The sequence below is a fragment of the Erigeron canadensis genome, chromosome 2 (assembly GCF_010389155.1).
Source record: "Erigeron canadensis isolate Cc75 chromosome 2, C_canadensis_v1, whole genome shotgun sequence".
Classification (NCBI taxonomy): domain Eukaryota; kingdom Viridiplantae; phylum Streptophyta; class Magnoliopsida; order Asterales; family Asteraceae; genus Erigeron; species Erigeron canadensis.
In genome coordinates, this window is record NC_057762.1 from 35250316 (window position 1) to 35274872 (window position 24557).

The 24557-nt window shown below is 32.8% G+C and overlaps 2 protein-coding genes and 1 long non-coding RNA gene across 4 annotated transcripts; 1 reads left to right on the top strand and 2 right to left on the bottom strand.

Annotated features, from left to right (window-relative positions):
- The first annotated feature begins 48 nt into the window (after nt 1-48).
- Nucleotides 49-1481, top strand: LOC122589226 (F-box protein SKIP24). Its single transcript, XM_043761485.1, has 2 exons — nt 49-283; nt 610-1481. Exons 1-2 carry the CDS (start codon nt 179-181, stop codon nt 1321-1323), a joined length of 819 nt encoding a protein of 272 aa, XP_043617420.1. The 5' UTR covers nt 49-178; the 3' UTR covers nt 1324-1481.
- A 411-nt stretch (nt 1482-1892) lies between these two features.
- On the bottom strand, nt 1893-4955 carry LOC122589306. Its single transcript, XR_006322250.1, has 2 exons — nt 4783-4955; nt 1893-2272 (listed from the first exon to the last, which is right to left on the bottom strand). It is a non-coding gene; the product is annotated as an uncharacterized LOC122589306 (long non-coding RNA).
- A 16805-nt stretch (nt 4956-21760) lies between these two features.
- Nucleotides 21761-24327, bottom strand: LOC122587354 (probable enoyl-CoA hydratase 1, peroxisomal). 2 transcript variants are annotated; one of them, XM_043759493.1, is made up of 4 exons: nt 24135-24327; nt 23013-23431; nt 22661-22943; nt 21761-21992 (listed from the first exon to the last, which is right to left on the bottom strand). In XM_043759493.1, the coding sequence occupies exons 2-4, from the start codon at nt 23420-23422 to the stop codon at nt 21888-21890; spliced, it is 798 nt and encodes a 265-aa protein (XP_043615428.1). In that variant the 5' UTR covers nt 23423-23431; nt 24135-24327; the 3' UTR covers nt 21761-21887. The 2 variants fall into 2 exon arrangements, with proteins under 2 accessions (XP_043615428.1, XP_043615429.1); XM_043759494.1 differs by lacking the exon at nt 24135-24327 and adding an exon at nt 23516-23613.
- Nucleotides 24328-24557: the final 230 nt, after the last annotated feature.

The following is a 24557-nucleotide window of genomic DNA, read 5'->3' on the forward strand; positions in this document are numbered from 1 at the left end:
TGTTTTACTGTTTATTTTGATATTTACCTTTGATATATATATATTTTTTAAAACTATTCGTCAATCGAATGGGCCTTAAAGATTAGTATTAGTATAAATTATAAAGTAAAAGTAATAAAAAAATGTCGAATCTAAATTTATTGTTAAAAAAAGGAAAATAGAAACTTAAAGGGGATGAATGTTAACATTTGCTAACTTCAGAAATTGGGCTGAAATTTCACGGCTATCATATCAAATTATCAATCAACTTCTCAACGCAATCGATCGCTCTCTTCCTCCACAGGTTGGTTTTTGATTTTTAATTTTTTAAAATTCATTTATTTCTAATTCCAGTTCCAAAATATATTCAATTGCATCCTACTACTGTCTACCACCAACAAATCTTTAAACCCTAAATTTTGGTGAATTCTACTTATTTTGTTATCAAATAGAAATCATCAACCAATTCTTTAGATGGTGTAAACAATTCCACCCGAATCCAATATCAGTAAATTAGGCTTCAGAATATCTCTCTATTTATAATTGTGTCTGAACTCGTAAGAGCTGAACGGGGCTGAATACTTAAACTTTAAGCTTAAATTTTAATATAATATTCTAGAGGTTTTATAGATGTCGTTACCCGACGAATTGTGGAGGTGGATATTGGAGCTAGGAGTCGAAACGACATGTTTGAACTACAAAGATCTTTGTTGCCTATCCATGACTTGCAGACGCCTTAACCGTCTATCAAAAGAAGGCGTTTTGTGGTCAAAGTTATTGACTTTTGATTTCCCTACCCAGCCTTCGTCTTCCACCAACTACCCGCCTCCCAAAACGCTTTACCAGATTAAGTTTGACAAGGATAAAGTTAAGAGGCTGTTGGCGGAAAAAAGAGCCGTGCTTAGAGTAGAGTCTCAGGTTCACGAACACAAAAGAAAGTTGCATGAAATAGAGGGAAAACTGGTGCAGGAAAACGACAAGATTAAATCCGCGATTGTTGAGTTAAAGAATTTGCTGAAAGTGAGGGAAGCTTCTACGGCTTTGAAGGTGTGGCAGCCTGCAATTATTCATAGTAGGCAAAAACAGATTGTTGAGCATTGTAGTGTGCCTGTTGCTTCAAGGATTAATGCGTTAGAGATGGAGATTAAGCTTTGTAAGCAGCAGATTTCGGGTTTTCTTAAGGCTAAGAAGGATGAGACTACTAGACTTGAAGCAACGAAGGAGCGGTTGTCTAGAATCAAGTATCGGCCCTTGCAGAGTTTGGAAGGTGGCTCGAAAAGTATTGTTGTTGATGAATCAATAAAGGAGAAAAAATTTTCAAAGAAGTTGAATAGAGTGAAATAGAAGTGAAGTTGTCCCTTTTCATTTTACATGTTGTATGTTTGTTATAGCTTATCACAGCTCAATAATATTGTAGCAGTTTTAAATTTATGTATTTGACCCTTTAGGTTATACTGTATACAGGGTTGAACTTCAAGTATATGAATATTGAAATTCGCATACTTTATAACACAATTGTGATTTTGGTTTGATTTTGAGAATAGTATGGGTTCCTAAAATCCAACTTGAATCGGTTATGATCGATACTTATATATGGTTTTTGGACCAACAAAGGCCGAATTCATCATAGAGGAACCACCTTTCACTGTTATCTTGCATTTTGGATGAAGACCAACTAATGTGTATTGGACATTTATCATTGTAATGTAAACCAATGTAAACACAGTTAACAGCCTTTCACTTTCTGGGAACCAAACCGAGTGTCTTAAATTGGAGCAGTTCAATTTGATTTGGCCTTTGCATCAAATCCAAAAAACCAAAACATGGTCAAAAGTTTTGGAACGATAACAAACTGCAGCACAACAAATAGAGATTGCTAATTCTGTTTAAATCCGACACTGAACATACTGATATGCAAGTATGAAAGTAAAGCTTTTATTAAACTTGGAATATAACTTGTAATTTTGTGCTTCCTGAACATGGTCAAGAAAAAATGAACTAAGAGACACTTTCATTCTGTACTGTACTCATAAGTTTAACACTTGTTACACCCAACAGTTCAGCATATTTCAACTTCTTGCAGGGGGGTAAGCTACTTTCACGGACTTAAATACATCAGTCGAACGTGCAACAGAAAACTGCAAATGTTCATTCAACGATCTTCACTGTTTTTAAAATCTATTAAGACGAGCTGGTGTCAGTCTCCTTGGCAGCAGCCTCTTCCGCAAGTTTCTTCTTCCAGTACTCATCCACTGGTGGTCCAAATATAGCTTTTCCAGAGACAACACCAATACTGAAAAAGACCACACGATAATTGCTAAACCTCAATCCCTTTGTACCTGACCGGTAGGGTTTTACATAATTCTAAACAATAAATGCGATCCAATTAACCTATACCAAAAAAATAAATAAATGCAATTTAAGTAAATAGAATCCCTATAAGCATAACCAAATAGCCATAAAAAAAACAGTTAAGAGGGGGTGTTCTAAAGGTACCGTACTATCCTCCAATCATTATTATGACTACTCACCTAAAAAAATGAAGATTTGGCATTAGCTTAGTGAGTGGTGCAAGTCCCTTATATCCTTTTACTGTCGAAGATATTGTCGAAATGCATAAGTATGTTGGGCTTGGCAAGAAGGCGAGAAAGGTCTTCAAGGGCATTGTGTTTGTGGCTTGTTGGTGTCTTTGGAAGGCAAGGAACGAAAAAAGATTCGAACAAAATGTCAATGTTGATAGGATTTTTCAAGAAGTTAAAACACTTGGTTTCGTATGGGCTATGGTATTGTAATAGAGCTAGGGATGGTTTTATTAGCTGGCAGGATTGGCTAAGCTTCAATTTCTGTATGTAATACGTGTATAGTGTCATCACTCGTTTGAGTGGGTGATTATTTGTGAATAAAAGTTACCTATAAAAAAAATAAAAAAAACTACAAAATGTCTAAAATGAATGTTTCACAGGATATCTTCAAAATGCGTCTTAGACCATTTATAACGGTCGGTTAAATGGAAAGGTGAAATGTGTCCAATAGTAGGTAAAAGCCTTATTACATGTAGGTTAAATGGAAAGGTGAAAGTCACTTGGCTAAACCTTTCACCTACTGAAAAGGAGTATTTGTGGGGCCTGGAATCTTTTACAAGCTTATGAAATACGAGTAATATGTTATTTATAATTATTAAAATGTATCTATTGTGTTATTAATTAAATAAAAGTGGGGACCAAATGATAGGTAAATGGTTAAGGCGAAAAGTAGAAGGTGAAAGAAATAAGAAGGTGACGCTGATGTGGCAGAAAAAAATGTAGGTGAAAGGGTGAACGGTTACGAATGGTCTTATGTGACTCTAAAATCTGATGAAACATAGTTATTTTCTTATGTGGCACTTTCTTTTCTTCCATCTTTTGTTTCCTAAAATTACATAGAAAGAAAATAACTTTAATATAATGCATAAAAGTTTATACCTTCTAATACCCAAAATTACAAACTTCTGTGACTGTACAAGAGTCTGTTACGGGAAATCATTGTATGAGTTCAAAACAAAGATAAACAAGAAATGGAGAAAATGACAGCAAAGCGAGTTTGATTTTGAGTACTCTATGAATTTTTATCTTTGAGTGTCTCTGTGTATATTTTTTTCACTATTGGAAGCCCCATTGATAAGTTGAAATAATGGCCACCACATGACAATGAAGAGTCGAAGACCACATTTGGGAGCCAAAAACAAGTGGGCATTATAAGCTAATGGTAGCAGGGAAGTAAGTTTCCCATCAGTTGAGTTTGACAGAAAATATATTCGCCGAAAGTCATGGAATTCGCCCCAAAAAGATGAAGGTGGGCCTTGGGCAGGAAAAAGTGAAGTTTGTCCAAAAAAATGGAGTTGGACGAGAAAGTTTGAGAAGATGATGAGTTTGAAACTAGTATGGAATTTCATTTGGGAAGTTCTTTTTTAATAAATACGGATCTTAAATTAGACGACTGTGAAAGGTAAACACAAATGTTAGACATTTTTATTGGTTGAGTAGTCATAATAATGATCAAGATTGAAAGAATAGTTCGATGCTTTAATAACAATTAGCCCAAATTTCAAAGAGCATCATTTTTCTCACTTATAAGCTTATTCAAATTTGGGTTAGCTTATTTTCGAGCTTATTAGCTTATTTAGGTTTGGCTTATCTGGTAAGACTGCCTTTTGTGGCTTATTTTTAGGCTAATAAGTTTACTGTGACTTAATATTGCAAGGTTGTAAGCCTGAAAACAAGCCACAAAAAGTGGCTTTTTAACATAAACCGAACCTAATAAACTACAGTAATAAACAAAAAAAAAAGGTAATTGGATGGAAACCTCCTGATCCCATGTACCATTTGGTACCCATTAATCTCCCAGCCAGTTGATTCTCGACCACTTAATAATCCCCTGATTATCTCAAGTTTGCCTTTGGCAAGACTCAAACCCAAGACCTCCCCTTTAAAGTGGCGGTTGGTGGCCACTGGGCTATTACCCAATGGTTAAAAATAAGCTACAGTAATAAACTTCAAAATAAGCTAACACAAACACCCCTAACAACTTGAGCTTATCAGCATAAATAAGCAATGAACTCAAACTACAATAAGCCTAAAATAAGATAATTCAAACGCCCCCATAAACATCTAAATTAAGGCATACCAAAAACATACATAACCAAGCAAAAAAAACTTACATAACTTAATAAGCAATGTATAAAATTCATGAAGGGAAGGTGCATAAGTAGATCCAGAATAATTGATTTAATTATTATAAATTAAATTAAATGATTCTAGAACTTACACAACAGCTCCAATAACCATGGGGAGCGACAGGAATCTCCTTCTATTGAACATCTTGTTTCTCTGCTCCAATTCTGGGATTTTGGTATCGATTTATTTTTGGGTATTGCCGTATAATATAAGTGGGTTAACTGGGTATCCAAGTTCTAAACCTATTAGAAATGGATTTTGGGGTATATTTTGAAACCCAATTGTGAACCCATGCAAAGGCCCATATGGGTATTTTTATCTCTTTAATTTTAATTATTGCTCTCTCTTCTATGATCTATAGTTTTGTTTTTTTTTTATTTGCCGGTAGTTAACATTAGAGACATTACAGTGACATCCAATTATACATTATGTGAATCTCGAACCAGGCATATCTGAACCAGGCACTCTTGTAAATGTAGAAAATGAGAATTGAACCGTGAAGAATTTCCCCAATATCTAAAATCTTACCAAATAAGTCACTAATCCATTGGCACTCTATAGTTTCTTAAAAGTGCATATTACTCTATAGTATACACACTTTTGAAATTGCATATAAGAGCATCCACAATGGTTGTTTTTTGAAAGCTTTTTATCAAAGACTTATTATAAAAAAGCTTTTCATAAAGTTTTTCCTCCAATGATAAAACACTAAAGAAAGTCTTTGATACATTTTTTAGTAATATAGTTTAAACGAAAGAGAGTATTTGTTTGCTCAAATGACTTGAAATTTATCAAGTCATTATATAAAAAGTTTTACTCCAATTAATCAAAGCTTTTTATAAAGCTTAATGTAATAATAAAAAGCTTTTATCAACCGATGCTCTAAGTTTGTTGAATTGCTCTTCCATATAACCGTCTACAATTAATTAGTGCGAACAAATTCATAAAGGTGTACATATATCTTATATTAAAAATAATAATATATACATTACTAGCTCACAGTCGAAAAGTCATTTTGCGTCGATCATTAACATGAACGTTTACTTAGCATAACTAACAATATTTGGATTACCACAATATATATAAACCCTTTCTAGCATAAATAATATTATGGGTTTTTCTCTTGGGTATAAATATAGTCAAGGTGAGCATCAACAAGTGTTCTTCTCGTCAAGCAGTCTTCTTTTCCAACTCCTTCACAACTCTCATCAACATCATCCTAAATAAATGAAAAACACACACAAATGGATGTAAGTGATTCGCTTGGCTTTTTCAAAGAAAAACTATACTATAGAGATTTAACTAGACAATATCTATCAATTATAATTGGTGATGCATGTAATTATTAACTAGACAATAGTATAGACATTTAATTACCCTACCTTGTTGTCAGATTTTGTAACTAGTGAGGTGAAGCAGGTGGTCTTTCGGAGAGTGGACATCGGGCGGGTGGCATCCGATAGTGTGGAGGCTAGGAGAAGGGATAGTATGAGGAAGAGGGTGATGGCTCTAGACATGGTTATCCTTGAGTTCATGGAGATGCATCATGAAATTAAGAAAAAGTGAATTTATAGACACCAAAATATGGTGTGAACTTGGTGAAGCAAAAGGTAGACTTTAGGATGTACACAAATTAGTAAAAAGCATACTATAATCTACATATGCCATATGCGTATATCTATGCAACTATGCATAACTAAAGAGATGTATATCATTATGTATGTACATATACGTCTATATGTTTGTATTAATTAACATACGTCTCTCTATCTAATAGCTTAGTAAGGGATCGCATTAGTTATATTCAAGTTAGTCGATCGAGGATGATCGTGTTGATGGTGGCAATTCAATCCACTTATTTAATTTGTTGGTTATATACGAACAAGGCCGTTATCCAAAGATTGGATCTTTAATTAATCTCGAACTCTTAGACAAACATATTTACTGTGCTAGCTCAAGACAAAAATCAAGATCAAAATAGCTAAGGCTATCTCCAAAGGCGTCTTTGAGCTGCCACATCATATCCTTACCAATCCTTATGAATCTTTCAAATCCTATAATTTTATCTCCAACCATACAAATATCCTTACACATCTTTTTACCTCAAACTAAAAACAAAAATATATTAGATAAGGACAAGTAATAGCATGCCCTTAGGTAAAGACATCCTTTAAAAAATCCTTAGTTTTGGACAACTTTAACGGAACTCAAAGGCACCCCATTGGAGATAGCCTAAAAACGTAGCTGATCTCGAGCTTCTAATGAATTGGGTTTAATAATCACAAGTTCACAACCAACTTTTAATTTCAATCCCGTATATTCAAACAACCCTATAACTTTAATTAATCTCAACTTTAAATCAATATTTAAAAAGATTAGTGCATGAAAGTGTAATTTATTATATCAAGTTTAATTTGTGTTATGGGTATCCAACTTTAAAAACCTCTATTATATGGGTTTCCCTCATATGTAGGAGGTATATACAAAGACGATAAAGAAATAAAGAAAAGAAAAAGCATTGCATTTCATTGAAGTACATTACATGAAGTAAATATTCAACAAAAACATGGATCCATAAAACAAAACACAGTAAGCGAAGTCTGAGAAACCTTTTATTCTAGGTAAGATATCAAGAAGCTAAGCTAAACCCCATAGGATGATTGATGGTCTTTTTGTCTTGTTGGATCATTGGATGAGTAGCCAAGTTGTTTCCTTTCATAAAAAAGGGTCATATATGCAGTAAAGAAGCAAGATGCAACTAGGATCGTTAAGTTAAGACACAAGACCATATACCTGATCCAGTGAAGGCCATGGGAGACGAACGCAAACCATGTGATACAGAAAGGCGGGGTAATAAAAAGACCTGCAAGCTTATGGATGGGGAGCTGGAACTGGTTGTCATCTGGTTGAAAAACACATACATATTTCCAAAGAAGGTAGTAGCAGGCAAAAAGGGTGGCAGTAAATAGAATACATATGACAGGATACGCAATCCATGGGTTGAGGTCGAGGGGGACAAATACGACAACGGTGAGGCAGAAAGATGCAATGGTAGCCGAGAAATAACCAATAAATTTAAAGATGGTGTAATGGATATCCCTCATCAAACCTTGCTAGCAGTGGCTTGTAAAAATTAAAATCGCAGATGCAAGTATTGCCACAGATAATGAGACAACGGCCAAGATGATAAAAAATCCAGCACGAGTTTTAAAAGTTTAATATATACCACAATAAAGGTTACAAGTTAAATATAATTAAGTACACACAATATCAAACTGAACAATAAAGTTTAGCACAATTTTATGCATTGATCTCTTATTTTAATAACAACGGAATATTAACCCAAATATTAATAGGAAAATCGATCTTGCTTGCAATTAAAGGCTTAAGAGCATCCAAACATGAAAATAACTTTAGAGGATCCTAATTCAAGATAAAAATGGGAGATTACGGTTGTAAAATTAAGATAGGTAAACGCTAGATATGTTGAAAAGAAAAACTTTCGCAGCAACAACTAACTAGTGTGACATTGTCAACAAGACATCGATCTCTAATTAATATTAATTAATATTGTTAGCCAACATATTTTATTTCTCAATTTATCTCAAATTACATGCATGGAATTGATTACTCCTTCGAAAATAGTGAAATGGAATACATAGATGTCATACCTCTCAAAAAGAAAGGTTTAATTTAAAGAAATGACATTTCTATGAAAAGGATCGGACTCGATTTTGTTTTATTCCAAAATATATATAAATAAATAATTTGTTGAGTTTTAACCCTGTAAATAGAATACGTCACGAATCGAAATACGTAATTACGACCACCATTATTTAGTGTTTGATCTCCCAAATTGCATGAATAAATGCATCAATAGATAAGCTATTTCATGTTTTCAAGTTTCAACTAACGTCTCGCCGTAATGGTATATATTGGTCGCAGTCTGCGACTCGCAGACATAATGACATATAGTTGAAAGTGGGAATGTACAAGGAGACTTTAACGAACGAATCAAAGTGTGGACGTCCTAATCCAATTAAATTAAATATTACCAAAGCAAATGGGTAACCAAGTTAAAATATTTCATATTTAATTTTCAGGCATTCCCAAAAATAAAATAAAAAACTATTATTTTTATAATATAGAAATATAGATATAGATAAAATATATATTTAAGTCATCCTAAAAAAAACCTCTTTAAAATTCTCTTTTTCTTTTGGTAATTAAAAATGAGTTTAGGAAAAAAATTTAGTAGAGTACATTTGTTTAGTAGATATTGAAAATGAGAAATGATATATTTTTTGATAACTACTAAAAAGTCTCAATATCTTAAAATTTATTGTATCGTCCAGTTCGTCTCATATTTACCAATAAATTAAAATAGGATTGTATCTTCCTTTAATCGACACATGACGCTATATTTATGATTAGATGCCTTATAAAAGTTTTGGTTATATATTTATTTTGATTAAAAGCATATGATTAGAAATATTATATTTAGACTGACTGATTTAACTTTCGTGCTCTGTCTTTTTCTTACTATATATTATAATTTGTGTTATCACTGATTAGAAATAATGGTTACTGATAAAGACATTATGGTTATTATGAGTCAATCTGTGTAATGCGCACGACTATTAGTACTCGTTAATTATTATACCTTACGTTAGAAAGTCTCAATTTCACAAAACATAAAACTTGTTCTGTGTTCATCATCTATTTATCACGTAGACATTTGACGAATGAAGAAAGACATCTTAATGGCTGACCCAGGACGGTGCCTGGGGATATATGTGAACTACATAGAAAGTTTTTACATGAAGAATTTTTAGACTTTTTTAAAATGCATTTAAGTTCAAACAAAATATATTGATTTGAATCTGAACTTGATGGTATTCTATTCAGTTTGGATCCACTCATCCACACATGTTCAAATAGTGTAAATTGATAAAATCATTCTTTTTGACAATTTGAGTTCTTAATTAATCTGTAGTTAGTTTTCAAAAGATGCACTGCCAAAGAAATTTGCCAATGAGAAAAGATAGAAGGCCGGTTCGTTGTAAAAATTAGTCAAGCATTTAGCTTTATGAAAAGTAGGCACGTTGTTAAAAAAAAGTCAGGAAAAGTAGGACGCATTTTAGCAAAGGACCATCCCAGGAAAATAAATCCTTTTTTTTTTTTTTTTTACATATTTTAAGAAGCAAATATTAGTTTAATTACGGCATAATTTTCTTAAACATCATGGTTCATGACAATCAGATGCACAGCATGCGTTCAAAGTCCTGACACCACAAAGACAATGTTTACTCGGCCAATTTCACTACGATCCCCACATGACCAGTTCTACATGTTATGTGTGGGGAATTTAAACATCCCCTCTTTCAAGAAGTCTTGTGTTCAAATCTTGAGTGGACATAGAAAGTCCTTATATGATGGTTTGACATGGTATACCCAGGTTCAAGTCTGAGAGAAAAAAGTTTACCCCTATTAATCGCCATGTCGGATTAGTAGGGGGTTTTCCCCCATCGGGTATTTGAAATAGGAATTTCTACTCTGATGGAGCTCTCTAGCGCAGAACCAATTATGCCAACGTATGTTAGACCTCCTGCTGTCGAATCACGACACAAAATTTCAAGTGAAATTCACTTTCACAGAAAATAAATATATAAAAAGAGATACATTTTGGTAGTTAATGACTTCTATTAAACACTTGTTGGCATGGTACCACGGTTCGCAACTCGGCTATGGGCTGGCCCATGAACATGGAATGCCTGGCCAGGTTGATTGGCTAGCTTTACATGAAAAAAGATTGAAGACCCTCCTCTCGATCAAATATTAAGTGATTAATAGTCCCAAAATGTATTCCTTTATGCAACAAATAATCATTTTACGTTTATTGTCCGAAAAGAAAAAACGTCACCTATAACTTTTAAATTACAACAATTAACTTTAAAAACAGGGATGGTAGATTTTAATAGGGAACGAGGGAGCCTCAAACTTTCATCTTACTATGTCTAAATTGTATCATCACTACAAGAAAATTGGGTTCTATGGAAGTTTTTGGCGACACCGGAATGTCTTTGCTAAAGGCCAGCTAAACAACAAAATAACAGCTTGACTCTGTTAGTCAAACTACTCTATAGCGACGATTGTTTCGTTGCTAAGCTATTGCCTACTGCTAAAGAATTTACCCTAATTTTATTTTGACCTAGAGAAGGTAAAATCCATCTAACCTAACAAATGCAACCCCCACAAAATCAACCTATACGTTAAGGGTATTTAATCACCAAATCAAAAGAATGTAATGGATTATAATTTACAAATTATCCAACCATGCCTCACTTTTTAGAATGGCCTTAATTAATTAGTTGTAGAAAAATAAGTTAAAAAGCGACAGGCCAGTATAATGAGTTTCTAGAGATTCTCCGTAATATATAGTAGCTGCCATATGTGAGCGATTTTTTTTTGAACGACATTAAATATAAACAAATAAAATGCTAGTAAGAAACTAGTTTAATATAAATGAGTACACAGTCCGATTCAAATTAAAACTAAAAAAACAAGAATTCTTGTAAGAAATTATGCACAATTATTGATTTATGGCATATATATGCATCTAAAAAATCATGTTGACTGACGATCGACGGACGAAGAAAACAGAGCAGACAGCTTCTTATAACTAATTAACTAAATTAATAACTACCATGAGGGAGGTCAAATCCTTAAATCAGATAAGTATATGGTTAGTCAAAAAGTCGACTGTAGTGGCTAGCTCCATGAATATAATGACCAATAAGTCAATCAACAAATAAAAGGTGGTTATTCATTTCAGAAAAGCTTATGTGAATTCGTCTAGCTCGAAGACTAGAAGGTCCTGGAAAAATACATTCTGATGACGCTAATTGGACTTATATTTAATTTCAGAGACAACCTTTTTTTGATGAATCCTTATCATATATGCTAAAGACTTTTGATAAATCTCTAGTCACGGTTACAATCGAAACATACGTCCTGGTTACGTCAGTTTACATATTTTTCTACAAGCCTTCCAGATATTGCTCATTTATATATAGCAGCCACTTTTAAGTATTATCTTTAGAAAACTTAAATTGTCACCTGTCCAATTATTGTTTTATTTGTTTAGTTTCTAACTATGTTTTGTATCAAATAATGTTTCAGCATTATTCATTACAAATTATGATTCATTTGTCTACACTTTTAGTTAGCGTGAACAAATCAAAAATTTTGTCATACTTTTATGTGTGTAAAATTATAAAGAACTAAAAGTGTGTAGAAATTTCTCCACACTAAAAAGTGTGATAGAACTAAAAGTTCACACTTTTTAGTGTAAACTTTTATAATTATTTTTTAACAACACATTTATCCACGCTAACTTTGAACTAAAAGTTTATGTTATAAGATTGTCAAAATTTGACTTTGAACTGTTTTGATAGTAGCACCTACCATGTGTCATAATGAAAGCAAGAAAAAGTAGCTAGGTTAGAATTGTCGACCTGGTGGTTAAAACTAGAATTCGTTATCAATTGTCGGAGCCTTTTTGAGAACATGTATTCAAGTTGTTTGACATTCGGTATTAGGTAATAACAATATCGTATCCCTCTTTAGATTCTCATACTCTAAAAGGTCTCTAAAAATAAATTAAATTATATATGTAAGACACAAAGACTTTTCGTATGATGGGTATTTAAATGTTTATGTCGAATTGAAGTGTTCTATAACGAGACCCTTATCTATATATCTACAATTGGCTATTTTTGCATATATGGGAAAGAAAATAAGCCAAAGTATGACTATGTCAATATGTCATACATATGGTCATGCTTAATCACCTAACAAGTTTGCTTTGGATATAGGATTATACTAAGGTTGTTACAAGTTTGCAATACTAAGTTCACTTATATATGCATAATAATAAGCTACAATATTTTAACAGAAAATCAAAATGATGTTGTTACACACTTGAGTTAAATGAAAACCTCATCACATTTTAAATTTTCAATATTTTTTCAAAATTTGTGAAACGTATTTCATCAAACTTGGGTGGACAATAGTATCATCATCATCACTTTTCCCTATTTGATATTTCCTTGACTAATTACAATTTCATTTCGTTACCATGTATCATGTGTAAAGTTTGTTTTGCACCATCATGTTTGTTCTGAGAATCGGAGATCACGTACTATGTAACTTATAAAAAAATTGGAAGTAGTTAATCCAAACACCATATTCTTTAGATGTACACCATCAAACTGTTAGAAATTATGGTACAACACTACTTTTAAAGCACGTACAGTTATGCACGGTTAAATAAAGGTGATGTACGGATCATCACCTGAAAGATAGGCCTCTAAATTTCATGAAAAACCAGTGAACCACAAAGAAGAAAAAAAAAACGAACAAATCGACTGAAAACACCTTGTATTATTGAAATATGTTATTTTCGTTCGTTATATAAACCAGTGTGAACTTTAGAAGATTGATAACTCCAAATTTTGTAATCTTTTATATTGGTCAACAAGGATATATCCTATCAAAATCAAATTAACCAGATCTACATGCCATCCTAGAAAAAGTCTAAAGATTGTTTTTTGCCCATACATTTATTATCATGTTTACAAAAAATAATAAGATAAAATGCATTCAATTTGAATATGATAAAAATGTGAAAATATTCTATGATTGCCGTCTATACATATTGAGAAACAGACCCAACGGAAACTGCCAAATTAGAGATTGTTTTGGTTTGATATTTCAATAATATTTTGTTTTAGTTACCAACTATTTAGCATTTACCGATGGTGATGTTCTAATTTCGTAGTAGTTTTTGTTTGTCTGATGCAGAAAACTTATGGTTACTTAATTCTAATGCAGTCATTGATGTTGACCCGACCCCACTAAATGGATTACTTTAGTTGACTCATCATATCAAAATGTGGAAGTCGATGTATTTACCGTAACGCTCACGATCATATTCTCTTTGATTATTTTTTTAGAACAGTATTCTCTTTGATTATTGAATAAGCACTTTTAAATATGCTTAAATTATATTGCTTAAAATGGGAATCCTTGACATTAGAATACAGAGGCGGATCCACCATTTATTATGGGTGGGGAAAGGACCCTCTTGAATAGACAATTTCCAAAACGATGATCCGTACATTATAATTTTTAATTATACACTAGTATACATATTTTAAGACATAACACCGTAGATATATGATGTACGACTAAAAAATGTGATATATCAAGGCACCAGGTAGGCCGAGCAGTGTATTAGTATTCTTACCAGCGATGTGCTGTTAAAAGTTTGATACCTTATTCGTACATTGTTCAATATGACTGTCAACAAAGCCGTATTGTCCTTACTTGACTATTAGCAGCGATATCGTTGCTAAAAGTTGAGTACGGACAAAGTGCACTGTTGATGTGGAGTAAAAGTTAAAAGATACAAACTTTATGGTGTTTTTAAAAGGAAACCGTAAATGTGTGAAAGTTATTTGATGAAAACATGAGAACATAAAAGTTTAGTGTGGATAAAATGAAAACAAAAACTTTGATATGGGATAAAAGTTAAATGAAATTTGGTAAAAATTAATATGTGGTATAAGAACTTGTACATTTCAAGCTTAAAGAATTTGTACATTTCACATTATGTTTAGTAAATATATAATAGGATAGAATCACTTTTACTCCGTAATGGCATTGGCATTGGATGGAAGATAGGCGAGTGGTGGGCGTGACACCACGCTGGAACACCCCCACCAACCTTCCACCACGAGTGGTGGCGTCAAATTGAGTGGTCAGACCAAGCACCCCATAATCCATGGGAACAACTTACGAGTCATCATCAATGGTTAGATTCTTTGTGATTTAGCCTTTTTTTTTTTAAGTTTTTTTTTTAATTGTAGTGAGTGGTAAAGTGAGTAGTTGGATGTCAACAAAATTTGAATGAGTAATGAATGAGTGGTGGAGTTGAGGTGACATAATGTGATTGGTTAGAAATGAGTAATGAAAAAGATAATGAAAGGTAAGATATCATCCCTCTCATAAAGGGGCGTAGGTGTGTGGGTAGTGGGTGGATGCTGGAGGTTTACCCACGAATTCTTACAAATTTCATGCACTAGTTTTCTTAATAGTAAGCTCGTCATTTAAAAATACATACACATTAACGCAACTATCCTAGAAAGCCCATGACCCGCCCATGACCCACCCATTCTACACAAACAAAAAACCGGCGAGCCAATCTAACTTTCTTGTTAATGATTTGTGTAGATCTGGAAAATGGTGTATTTAAGAACTAGAATTGTATCTTTACAATGGACATGAGTCGAATGTTTCTAAGTTGTATAACAATAAACTTTATCAAGGTCAGCTGGGATAGGAGGCACGAAAGACATATGCCTAGGGACCAAGAAAGTGAAGGTCCAAAAACATTAAACAATAGTCTTTAGGTGAATTCAAAATAGTTAAATTACACTTACATACCTTGATCTTTATTGTTAAATTGATCGCATATAATGGTTTTTGTAAAAGAGAAGTTATAGTATTGGTGTTATGTTTCAAATTTGATTTTTTTTTTTCAATTTAATATATGTACATGCAAATTTATGTTGACTCTATAAACTATGTAGTACTGTATTTAATTTTTCCAAAATGTCAAACTTCATTAAAAAGAACAGCTTCCTCCGTTTCAATTTAAACTTTTGAAGTCTTATTTTTTTATAATTTTAACCGTAAATTGTTTCATGTTTCTTATACAATAATTGATGTAAAATATTTTTTTTTTTGATAAGTGAATTTTATCTCAGACGTGTATGATATGTACTAATCAAACAACGAAAGGGTCTCACACTAAGCGGATCTTAAATAGCATTTCTCACAATACCATTTTCTTTATTGGAAAATACCGTCGAGGAGAACCTATCAAGGCTCGAACTCGAGACCTTGGAGCAAACTCTCCCGGGGGCCCGCATAGCAGGTTTAGTTAAACACCCCTGGTCACTGGGGTTTAACCCAATAACTTTCATTATGTATTATAATATACAAATAAAAATACTTATGATCAAAATTAGAAAAGAAAGACTCAACAAGTTAAATTTAAACATTTAAACTGAGACTGAGGAAGTATATGATTAAAACAACATTAATTAATGTACATCATCTCTAATCATAACAGCTCATTTTATATTTTTCAAGAAAATCAAAATTTTAAATTAAAAAAGAATTTTTAAAATACTTAAAAATTAAAAAACCCCTTTATTTCAATTATAAAGTAATATAGATATATATAAATTAAAGAAAGACAAGAAGCTTGATGTAATCATACTAACAGGGTTTATTTTCTCATTAACTACTATTATTATTGTTTATGAAATGACGATTTTTTGAATAGAATATATACGTCCCCCACTAGCTAGTAGCTATGTATTGTATAGGTGAGGGTATACTCATTGAGGGCAGTCTTTTGTCTAGTCGGATTCTATCATTTTCTATTTGAGTAGGCAAAATCCAAGGACCGGAAAAACTTCACTTAGTCCCCTAGTAATTGAGTCTAAATAATAGAGACTGAAGTTACATGAAAATACATGTTATTTGCTATATCTGATTTTAGCCAATATCAAAGCACATATATTATATTCCCTGATTACCGAAGCCCTTTCCATAAAGAAATTGTTAAACAAGTGTAGTGTTGTATGGTGCGTAAATAGTAAGGATGGGGCCCATTGTGATGACCATTTGAAAGCGTGGCCAAATGCATGAGTCCACTCATCAGATGTGTCTCGTTGACTCGTGTGTATATGGTGCGTAAGAACGTAGGAAATTTGTAGAAAAAAAACAATATATTATAATTAAAACACGTATGACTTTTGACTTGGGAGTGTTGTAAATAATATTCCTTCGGTGGTATAGTGAAAAGTAAAACATATCATTCGAATATATATGTATGTACGTGTTGTAATGAATAATGTTTACGCAATACCAAAGCGACCAAAAAGAAAGTTCTGTTTTTTCACTAGCTAGTAACTATGTTCTGTTTTTTGGCAGGAACTCTAAGCATATACGGTACTATCTCGAAAGCAGTCTAAAAAATCGTTGAAACTGACCACAGATAAGGAAAAAAATCTGATTAGACAACTAAATCGGAGTCAATAAATTAATTGCTCTTTATTGAAAATCATTTTTAATAACTTGCAGTAACCTATTTTAGCTGAAAAGTATATCTTTGTTAAAAATAACTTTATTTGGAGTTTTAATATCGAATAACCTTGCAAAAATACTAAAAGGGTCATCTATTATGTCAGATATCTTAAAAAAACTATGGAATGTGTATCCTAGTATTCTAAATTAGTAAACTACATAATTTATGTTTTATTTTGTTTAAGGTTATTGCTCTTAAGGTTGTATAGAATCTTTTTTTTCTTTATCAGTTGTCAAGGAAACTCATTAAGTTTTTTTTTTTCTTTAAAAGTGTTATGTTTGTAACTTTTGTTTTAAAGAGATTCAATCAGAAATATATATAACTTTTTAAAGTTATTTGTGTGGATGAGCAAAGACAAGACATACTAATCAGCATCTACAAGAGTACTGCAATACACATTTGTCCTTACATAGGACTTGAAACTCTATGATTATTTGGTAACGCCTTCAATGTTCAATCGACTATCCTCCTGAATTATTTTTATTTATGTTTTTTTTTTATCAAAATAAACATAGTTACTTCATAAATAGTTTATAAGAAAATGATGCCACCATAGAAATATAACATATTATATATATATATATTAATTACCTTTACAAAATTAATGTCTTGAATAAGGTTGAAGTTTCAAAGACACTTGTCTATAACATATTGAAAAAAAATCATATTGCTCTATTTTCATGTACAAAATCACTTAAGCAAATAAAGATGGAGTATATTTCAAGAAAAATAAAAGCATATATATAGTGAAGCTAAAATAATCTGAAACATATATTAAATCGCAAGGGTGAATTATTCGATCAAGGATTTTTATCTTGGGTGTAAATATAATCGACATGAGCAACAAGTGTCCTTCTCATCAAACACTCTTCTTTCCCAATTCCTTCACAACTTTCTTCAACAACACCCTACAAAAAATAATAAAATAAAATTGTTTGAGATTATAAATTAATCCACCAAGTATAGTTGGTCTTGTAAATAAAGCATTTATAAAAACTCTATAACATATATACTACAATAAATATATACCTTTTCTGTGGCGACGTTAACGGTGGGGGTGACGACGGTATCTGGTAGAGCGGGTACGAGGCGGGCATCGGAAGACAACGTGAAGAAGACAAGGAATACTGTGAGAAAAATGATGGAGGTTCTAGACATGGCTGTTGTGTTGTGTGAGAAATATATGCAAATTGATAAGTGAATATGTGGATTTATATAGAGTCCAAATGATAGTGTGGTGTGGACATGCTAATTTTTATATTATAAATATTAAATAGCAATCCCGTTTGAAATAATGTTAAATAGCATTAAATTACATTACATTACAATTGCAGCATACTCGTATAATATAAGATTATTGCTTTTGCTTGATATAAAGTAAATTTAAAAGAAAAAAAAAAGATCCTTATGAAAGAACATGGTCAAAGAAATAATATATATTAATTCCTTATTTAAAACAAGATTTTCTTAGAATGGTAGTAAATATTACATATTACAAATATTATAATTAGTAGTCAATATCTAATTGATATGATTAGATTATGCCACGTACGTATTACACATTATTGGATGGATATATTATAAGGCCATTGTATTTACTAAAACTAAAATAGAGCAATATTTGATTTTATTTACAGTTCACAAAGAATATTATGACGATGATATTACAATAATATAAGGTACGTTAAATGGTAAATGAATGAGTCATTGAGCCAGTTAAATGGTAAATGAATGAGTCATTGGGCTTTGGCTCAATGGTTGAAAGGTCATCTTTCCTTATGATCAAGCTTTGGGGAGGACATAAGAATTAAGTCCCTTTATGAGGGCTTGACTTGGGTATAACCAGGTTTAAGTTTGAAGGGACAGGGTTTACCTCTATAAATCGTCGTGCCTTCGGGTGGATTAGTAGGGGTTTTCCCCCATTTGGTATTTAAAATGCGCATTTTTACTTCGAGGGAACTCTCTAGTGCAGATCCGGTTAAGACAACGTATGTTGGGCCTTCCGCATTCGAATCGTGACACGAAGTTTCCAGCAAAATTTACCTTTAAAAAAAATGGTAAATGAAAGAAGTTATACAAGTTCTTTAAGGCTAATATATAACTTAGGTGTACGTAAGTAGTTTAATAGAAGTCTTCAAGTTACATATACACAGTTTAAATGGTCATAAAATTATAATTTCCAAACATTTTCTTTGACCGCTCTTAATCGTTTACTTGGTGGGATCATAACAAGAAATCAAATAATATAATTATGAGGATCTCATATAAATTAAAAATTCAAGTTATTTAGACAAAGCTAATATTTAACTCATGTACACGCAGTTTAATTGAAATCTTTAATTCACATCTGCACGGTCTGGTAAGGAAATTAAAGTTTTTGAAAATGCTAAAGTAAGCCTTTAGGCTTCACTTAACGTACATAAAAAGGTTATATATTTCTATATTAAATGTCGGCCCCCTGAATTTTAAGGTAAGTGTACAACTAATTAATACATCTTAACGAAAGTCCTTAAAGCTTTGTTTAGCAAAACTCTATATTTTTTGATCCCTCAATTATATGTTTATCTGATGGGATCCTTAACCGAAATCTCTTACAATAACAATAGAAAGTCTGACTATTAAACAACAATGGCAGCGGCTTACAACAAAGATGAAAAAGATAACTTAAATACTTAATTGACGTTCAGTTATTAATTGGTTTAAGCCATAAGAATATGGATAACGGGTCATTTTGAAGGTTCAAATAAACCATTTTCACATCCAACAACACCTAGATATGGAGAATTGAAGATGCAACATAAACAGTCTTGCTTCTATCCAAAAGTAAAGAGATTGTTTATAACGACTTTTGGGGAAAAATCGGCTGGTTTTACATCCAATTTAGGAAAATAAAGTTTGTGTTCATGTTATGTGTCCGGAGTAATTAAGTTGCCAATTTGCCATCTCAAATTCATTGGTATTAGACAAGTAATTAGGATACAAAGTTTTCAAAAATTATTAATTTATAACCGATTAAACCAACAAACATTTGCCTTTTACAAAAAAAAGAAGTCAACAAACATTTGCAAATTGTTTCTTCTTATCTAAACAAGTGTGCAATCAAAAAAACCAGATTCATTCTCATCATCCTTGTCACAAATCCCTAAAGACTAACCATTTCAATTCGTTGTGATTGATAAAGGATATACTGAGTATTAGTGTAGTACGTGAAGTTGTAAAGATACATTTTTGTCATAACCCTTTGTAAATAAGGAGACTTTGGAGTAAAAAGATGACGACGTATTAGAAAAAGGGAAAGTGATGAGGCCCACGGAATGAAGGTAGAGAATGATTATACGACTTCTACCACTTCATATATTTTTTTGGCTATGTTAGTTGTCACCTAACCTTCCCTTAATTACTCCCACGTTTATTAATGTTTTCTCAATTTGAAATGGATTAATATAATTCTTAAAGTACCTTTCTTTTTTCTTCCCAAAAATCCCAATTGACCCTTGTTTGTTCTCCAATTTGTCTTTTTTTCGAGTCTATTGATGCAACTATATATGCAAGTTTCTGTTAAGTTCTGTTAACCATCCAAATCTCGTCAATGATGCTCTTAGTCAGACGGACCAACTTCCCTACACTGGCCATAGGCATCACCATTTCATGATGGTGGACTTATAGCTCATTCGAAATGCAGCCATTCCAAAAAAAAAAACTATTCAAAGCTCAATGTAGTAAAAGGTTACACGTTCTATCCTTCTTCCTTTCTCCCATTTTCCTTTTACCTACATTTTCTGTAATTGAGCCATTGTAACCGACTAACCGGGATAGTTGAATAGGGCCCAATAAGTCATAGGACCTGCATTGTATTCACACCATCTAGCCGAAGACCTTTATGAGGTAGTCTTTCTACTCGTGAACATACCATAAGATTGCCTAAAGAAAAGGGTACAGTCAGGGTAAGGGGATACCCCAATTAGACTGCGGATATTGAAATTAAAAATTGCAAAATAAACAACTGCATAATAAACAAAAACTACTCCATTTTCTCATCCATATACCTATTTATCTTTAACCCAACTGCAAAATAAGCACATCTTGTTGATCTGCCCACCCACGTAGTTTCAACGTTCTTTTCTTTTTCACATGTTTGTTTATATTGTCTCTAGTGTTTGAGTTGGTACTCAACATGTAGATGATGATAAATATAACCGAGTAAGCGAGTTGCTTTTCTCTGTCCAGCCGAGGTATCCGGTAATCATTTCTAAATCCTTTCCCTGCCAATTCAAGGTGACAAGGTGTCGCCCAGTAAGGCTATGAGAAGTTGAGAACATCAAGTCGCCTTATGCGCACTGGTGACTACTAAGAAAAATTATATGGACGGATATTATTTCCCTTTTACACAAATTTCAGATACAACTTACAGTCTTCCTTAAGAACTTAATGTGCACAGCACATCACTGAATATATTTCCAGTGAAAACATTATAGGATCAAACACCTATAATATCCATTTCTATTTATGCAGCCCCTGTTTTCAGGTTTGTATTCCCTCTCATGTCTAATTTATAGGACTCTGCATAAAAGCATGTCACAAACTCGGATATTAAATGGAGTAATTGTGTATTCCATCCATCCGTAAATAGTGATTCTGTAAGAACCGTCGAACAACTCTTGTTCAAACAAACAATCCAACTGCATATCTATCCATTAATAATGATTCTGTAAGTTTGTGTTCTTCTATTTTATGCATATGTATTGCTATTGTATCTTGGTGACTTTAAATTAACGTTTGAATGTTCAATCACCAACATATAGTATAGGTGTTTTTTGGCATCGGGGATGTGGTAATGAGACTTAGATACATGAAGATGGTACATTAGATATAAGAAAGTGAATGTTATTTTAGGCTTTAGCTTACCCACATTTAGATAGAAATTCAGAACATGGTACAACTTTCACATAACACAACACGAATAAACATATAAATTATAGCTTGGCAGCAGGTTTTTTAGAACTTCTACCTGCTATGAACTCTTGCATTTTCTTGAACTGCTCCTTTGTCATTCCATTGTAATATTCATGAGCTCTCTCCTGCCATAAGAAACCGCAATCAATAGGGGTGTTCATTTGGTCAAGTTTTGGGGGAATAAAGTTATTCGGTTTGGGTTATTCGGTTTTTTATGAATTATTAAACCGCCCATTACCCAATCCACATATGTGGCCACCCAATCCAAACCACCCAAATAAAGTTCGGGTTATTTGGTTGGGTTTTGGATTACCCAAATAAAAAACGTTTTCAAGTTTTAATTTAGTATATTTGAATAATTATGCACTTCGAATGTTAATGTACATCATATTGTTTATTCATGGTGAGGTTATTCAAATAATTACATGTATTAAGATTTTTTGGATTAAATTATTAAAATAATTGAAGTTCTATTTATATCATTTAAATTAGGTTATTATAGCTTTATTAAACATTAAAAGCTTAACCGGGTTTCGGTTGGGCCCCAATTGAAAATTTTATAAACCAAAACCGAACCATTTAACAACTTTCTTAATCGGTTTCACCCAAACACCAAACCAAATCCAAATAACCTAATCCAAATAATACACAAGTCAAATGAATTGGGTGGGCTATTCGGTTAATCCGAATAATGAACACCCCTAGCAATCAACAACCAAAAAAACAGCAACTCGATCTTAAGGATTCACTTTGATATAGACATGAAACAATTAGTATAGTGGATCGCGCATACCTTTTCTAGCAAAAGAGCATGATGAAGGTCTAGCTTGATACCGTCGTTTATCACTGCTTTGTATCTTAACACCAAATCGCGGTTATTTTTGTTAATGGCCACTGCAACTTCACGGGCTTTCTCTAACAATTTACTACTTTCAACTACATGGTTAACAAATCCCAACTTCTCTGCGGTCGCTGCTGTTAATGGGCCAGCTGTTAGGGAAACTTCTCGAGCTTTGTTGGTTCCTATTATGCGCGAAAGCTTTTGAGAGAGACCCCATGAAGGAAATATCCCAAACCTACAAGTAAACGTGGACATGTTAATAAGAATAAATAACACAAGTGTTGAATGTGTTGGGTCCACCAACCTGACATGGGTATCAATGAACTTAGCATCGGTAGAAGCGATTAAAATATCACAAGCAAGCGCTATCTCAAATCCAGCCGTTATTGCAAATCCTGATATCGCCCCGATGATGGGTTTCCGACAACGCTCCATCTGAGCAACAGGGTCCTTGTTAATATCCTTGACGTCTCCTTTGAACACATCTTCGGCAGCTGTAAGGTCCACCCCTGAACAAAAAGACCGACCCGACCCGCTCAGTATGATAACGCCCACGGATTCATCGGCGTCAAGGGCTTTGAATGCGTTTGCCAAATCCGTCATCATAGGCTTTGTCAAGGAGTTCAATGATTTTGGTCTGTTGATTCTCACGTATGCTATTCCCTCTGCACCATCTTTCTTCACCACGATCAAATCATTCTCATTCTTATCCATTCTTTCTTCCTAAGAAACAAAAAACAATTTGGGTAGTGGATAACTATAACTTAACAACTACTTTTATATACTTATATTATACTAGCACGGTACCCGCGCAATTCAGATGAGGCGGTCTGGTAGTGGCGTAGTCTATTGGTCGTGGTGGCAGCATCTCAAATAGTGTAGGTTAGCGTAAATGTAATTGATGTAAACATAATAGTGTTGATTTACAAGATAAGGGTTTAGAGTGTAAATTAATTCGGGTAATTTCTTACAACTCTTTCCAGAAGGGGGTTCATCAGGGGCAATTGTGTTATTTCCAAACTAACCGTCATTCCTTTTGTTTTCTCTTGGTCATATTTTTCGGGTCAAAATAAACATTAGGTTTATATATATGTAACAAAGAGATTGGTCATGTAAAGCTTATTTCACATCATTAAAAAAAAAACAGTAACATTTACTTTGTAAGCCCATGGAGATTTGTAAAAACAGATCTAGCATATATACCCCTTATATAAGTATAATCTACGGTATGGTATACAAAAATATATTTTGCGGTTTTTATAATCAAGAAAGTTAGAATCAAAGTTGAGTTGGGGGTTAGCAAAATAACTATTGAGCTGGTGGAGTCGGGTATTTTGCGATTCAACAAAATAGTTAATGAAAAAAAACAAAAACAAAAACAAAACAGGGTTATGAATATATGATGATTCAAGTGTAAGTAAGTTACCAGAAGAGTCGGTTGAATTGCTGCAAAAGTGTATAAAAGAAAAATCGATTCGAAGGCCTTTGATACTGTTCCACAATATGATAATGATGATGATAATTATGAAGAAGTGTTAGATAAGAAACAGCATGGAGATTGATAGTTTGGAATACTAGAAGAAAAACTAAAATAAAATAGATGTATTTGTATCGTATACGATAATCATCCAGATACGGGTTATTGGTGACTTTGACTGTCTATATATAGTCGTCAATCTTTTATTAAAATAGCAATCCAGCCCCTTATCTTTTCAGTTATGTCAGCTTTAGTCCCTTGAAATAAGAAACATCAACCATCTCTTGTACAAATAAATCAGCCATGAGTTATGTTAAACCCTGCACATCCTGATCATGCCATAAGACTATTGAGAAAGTAATGAGAAAAAAA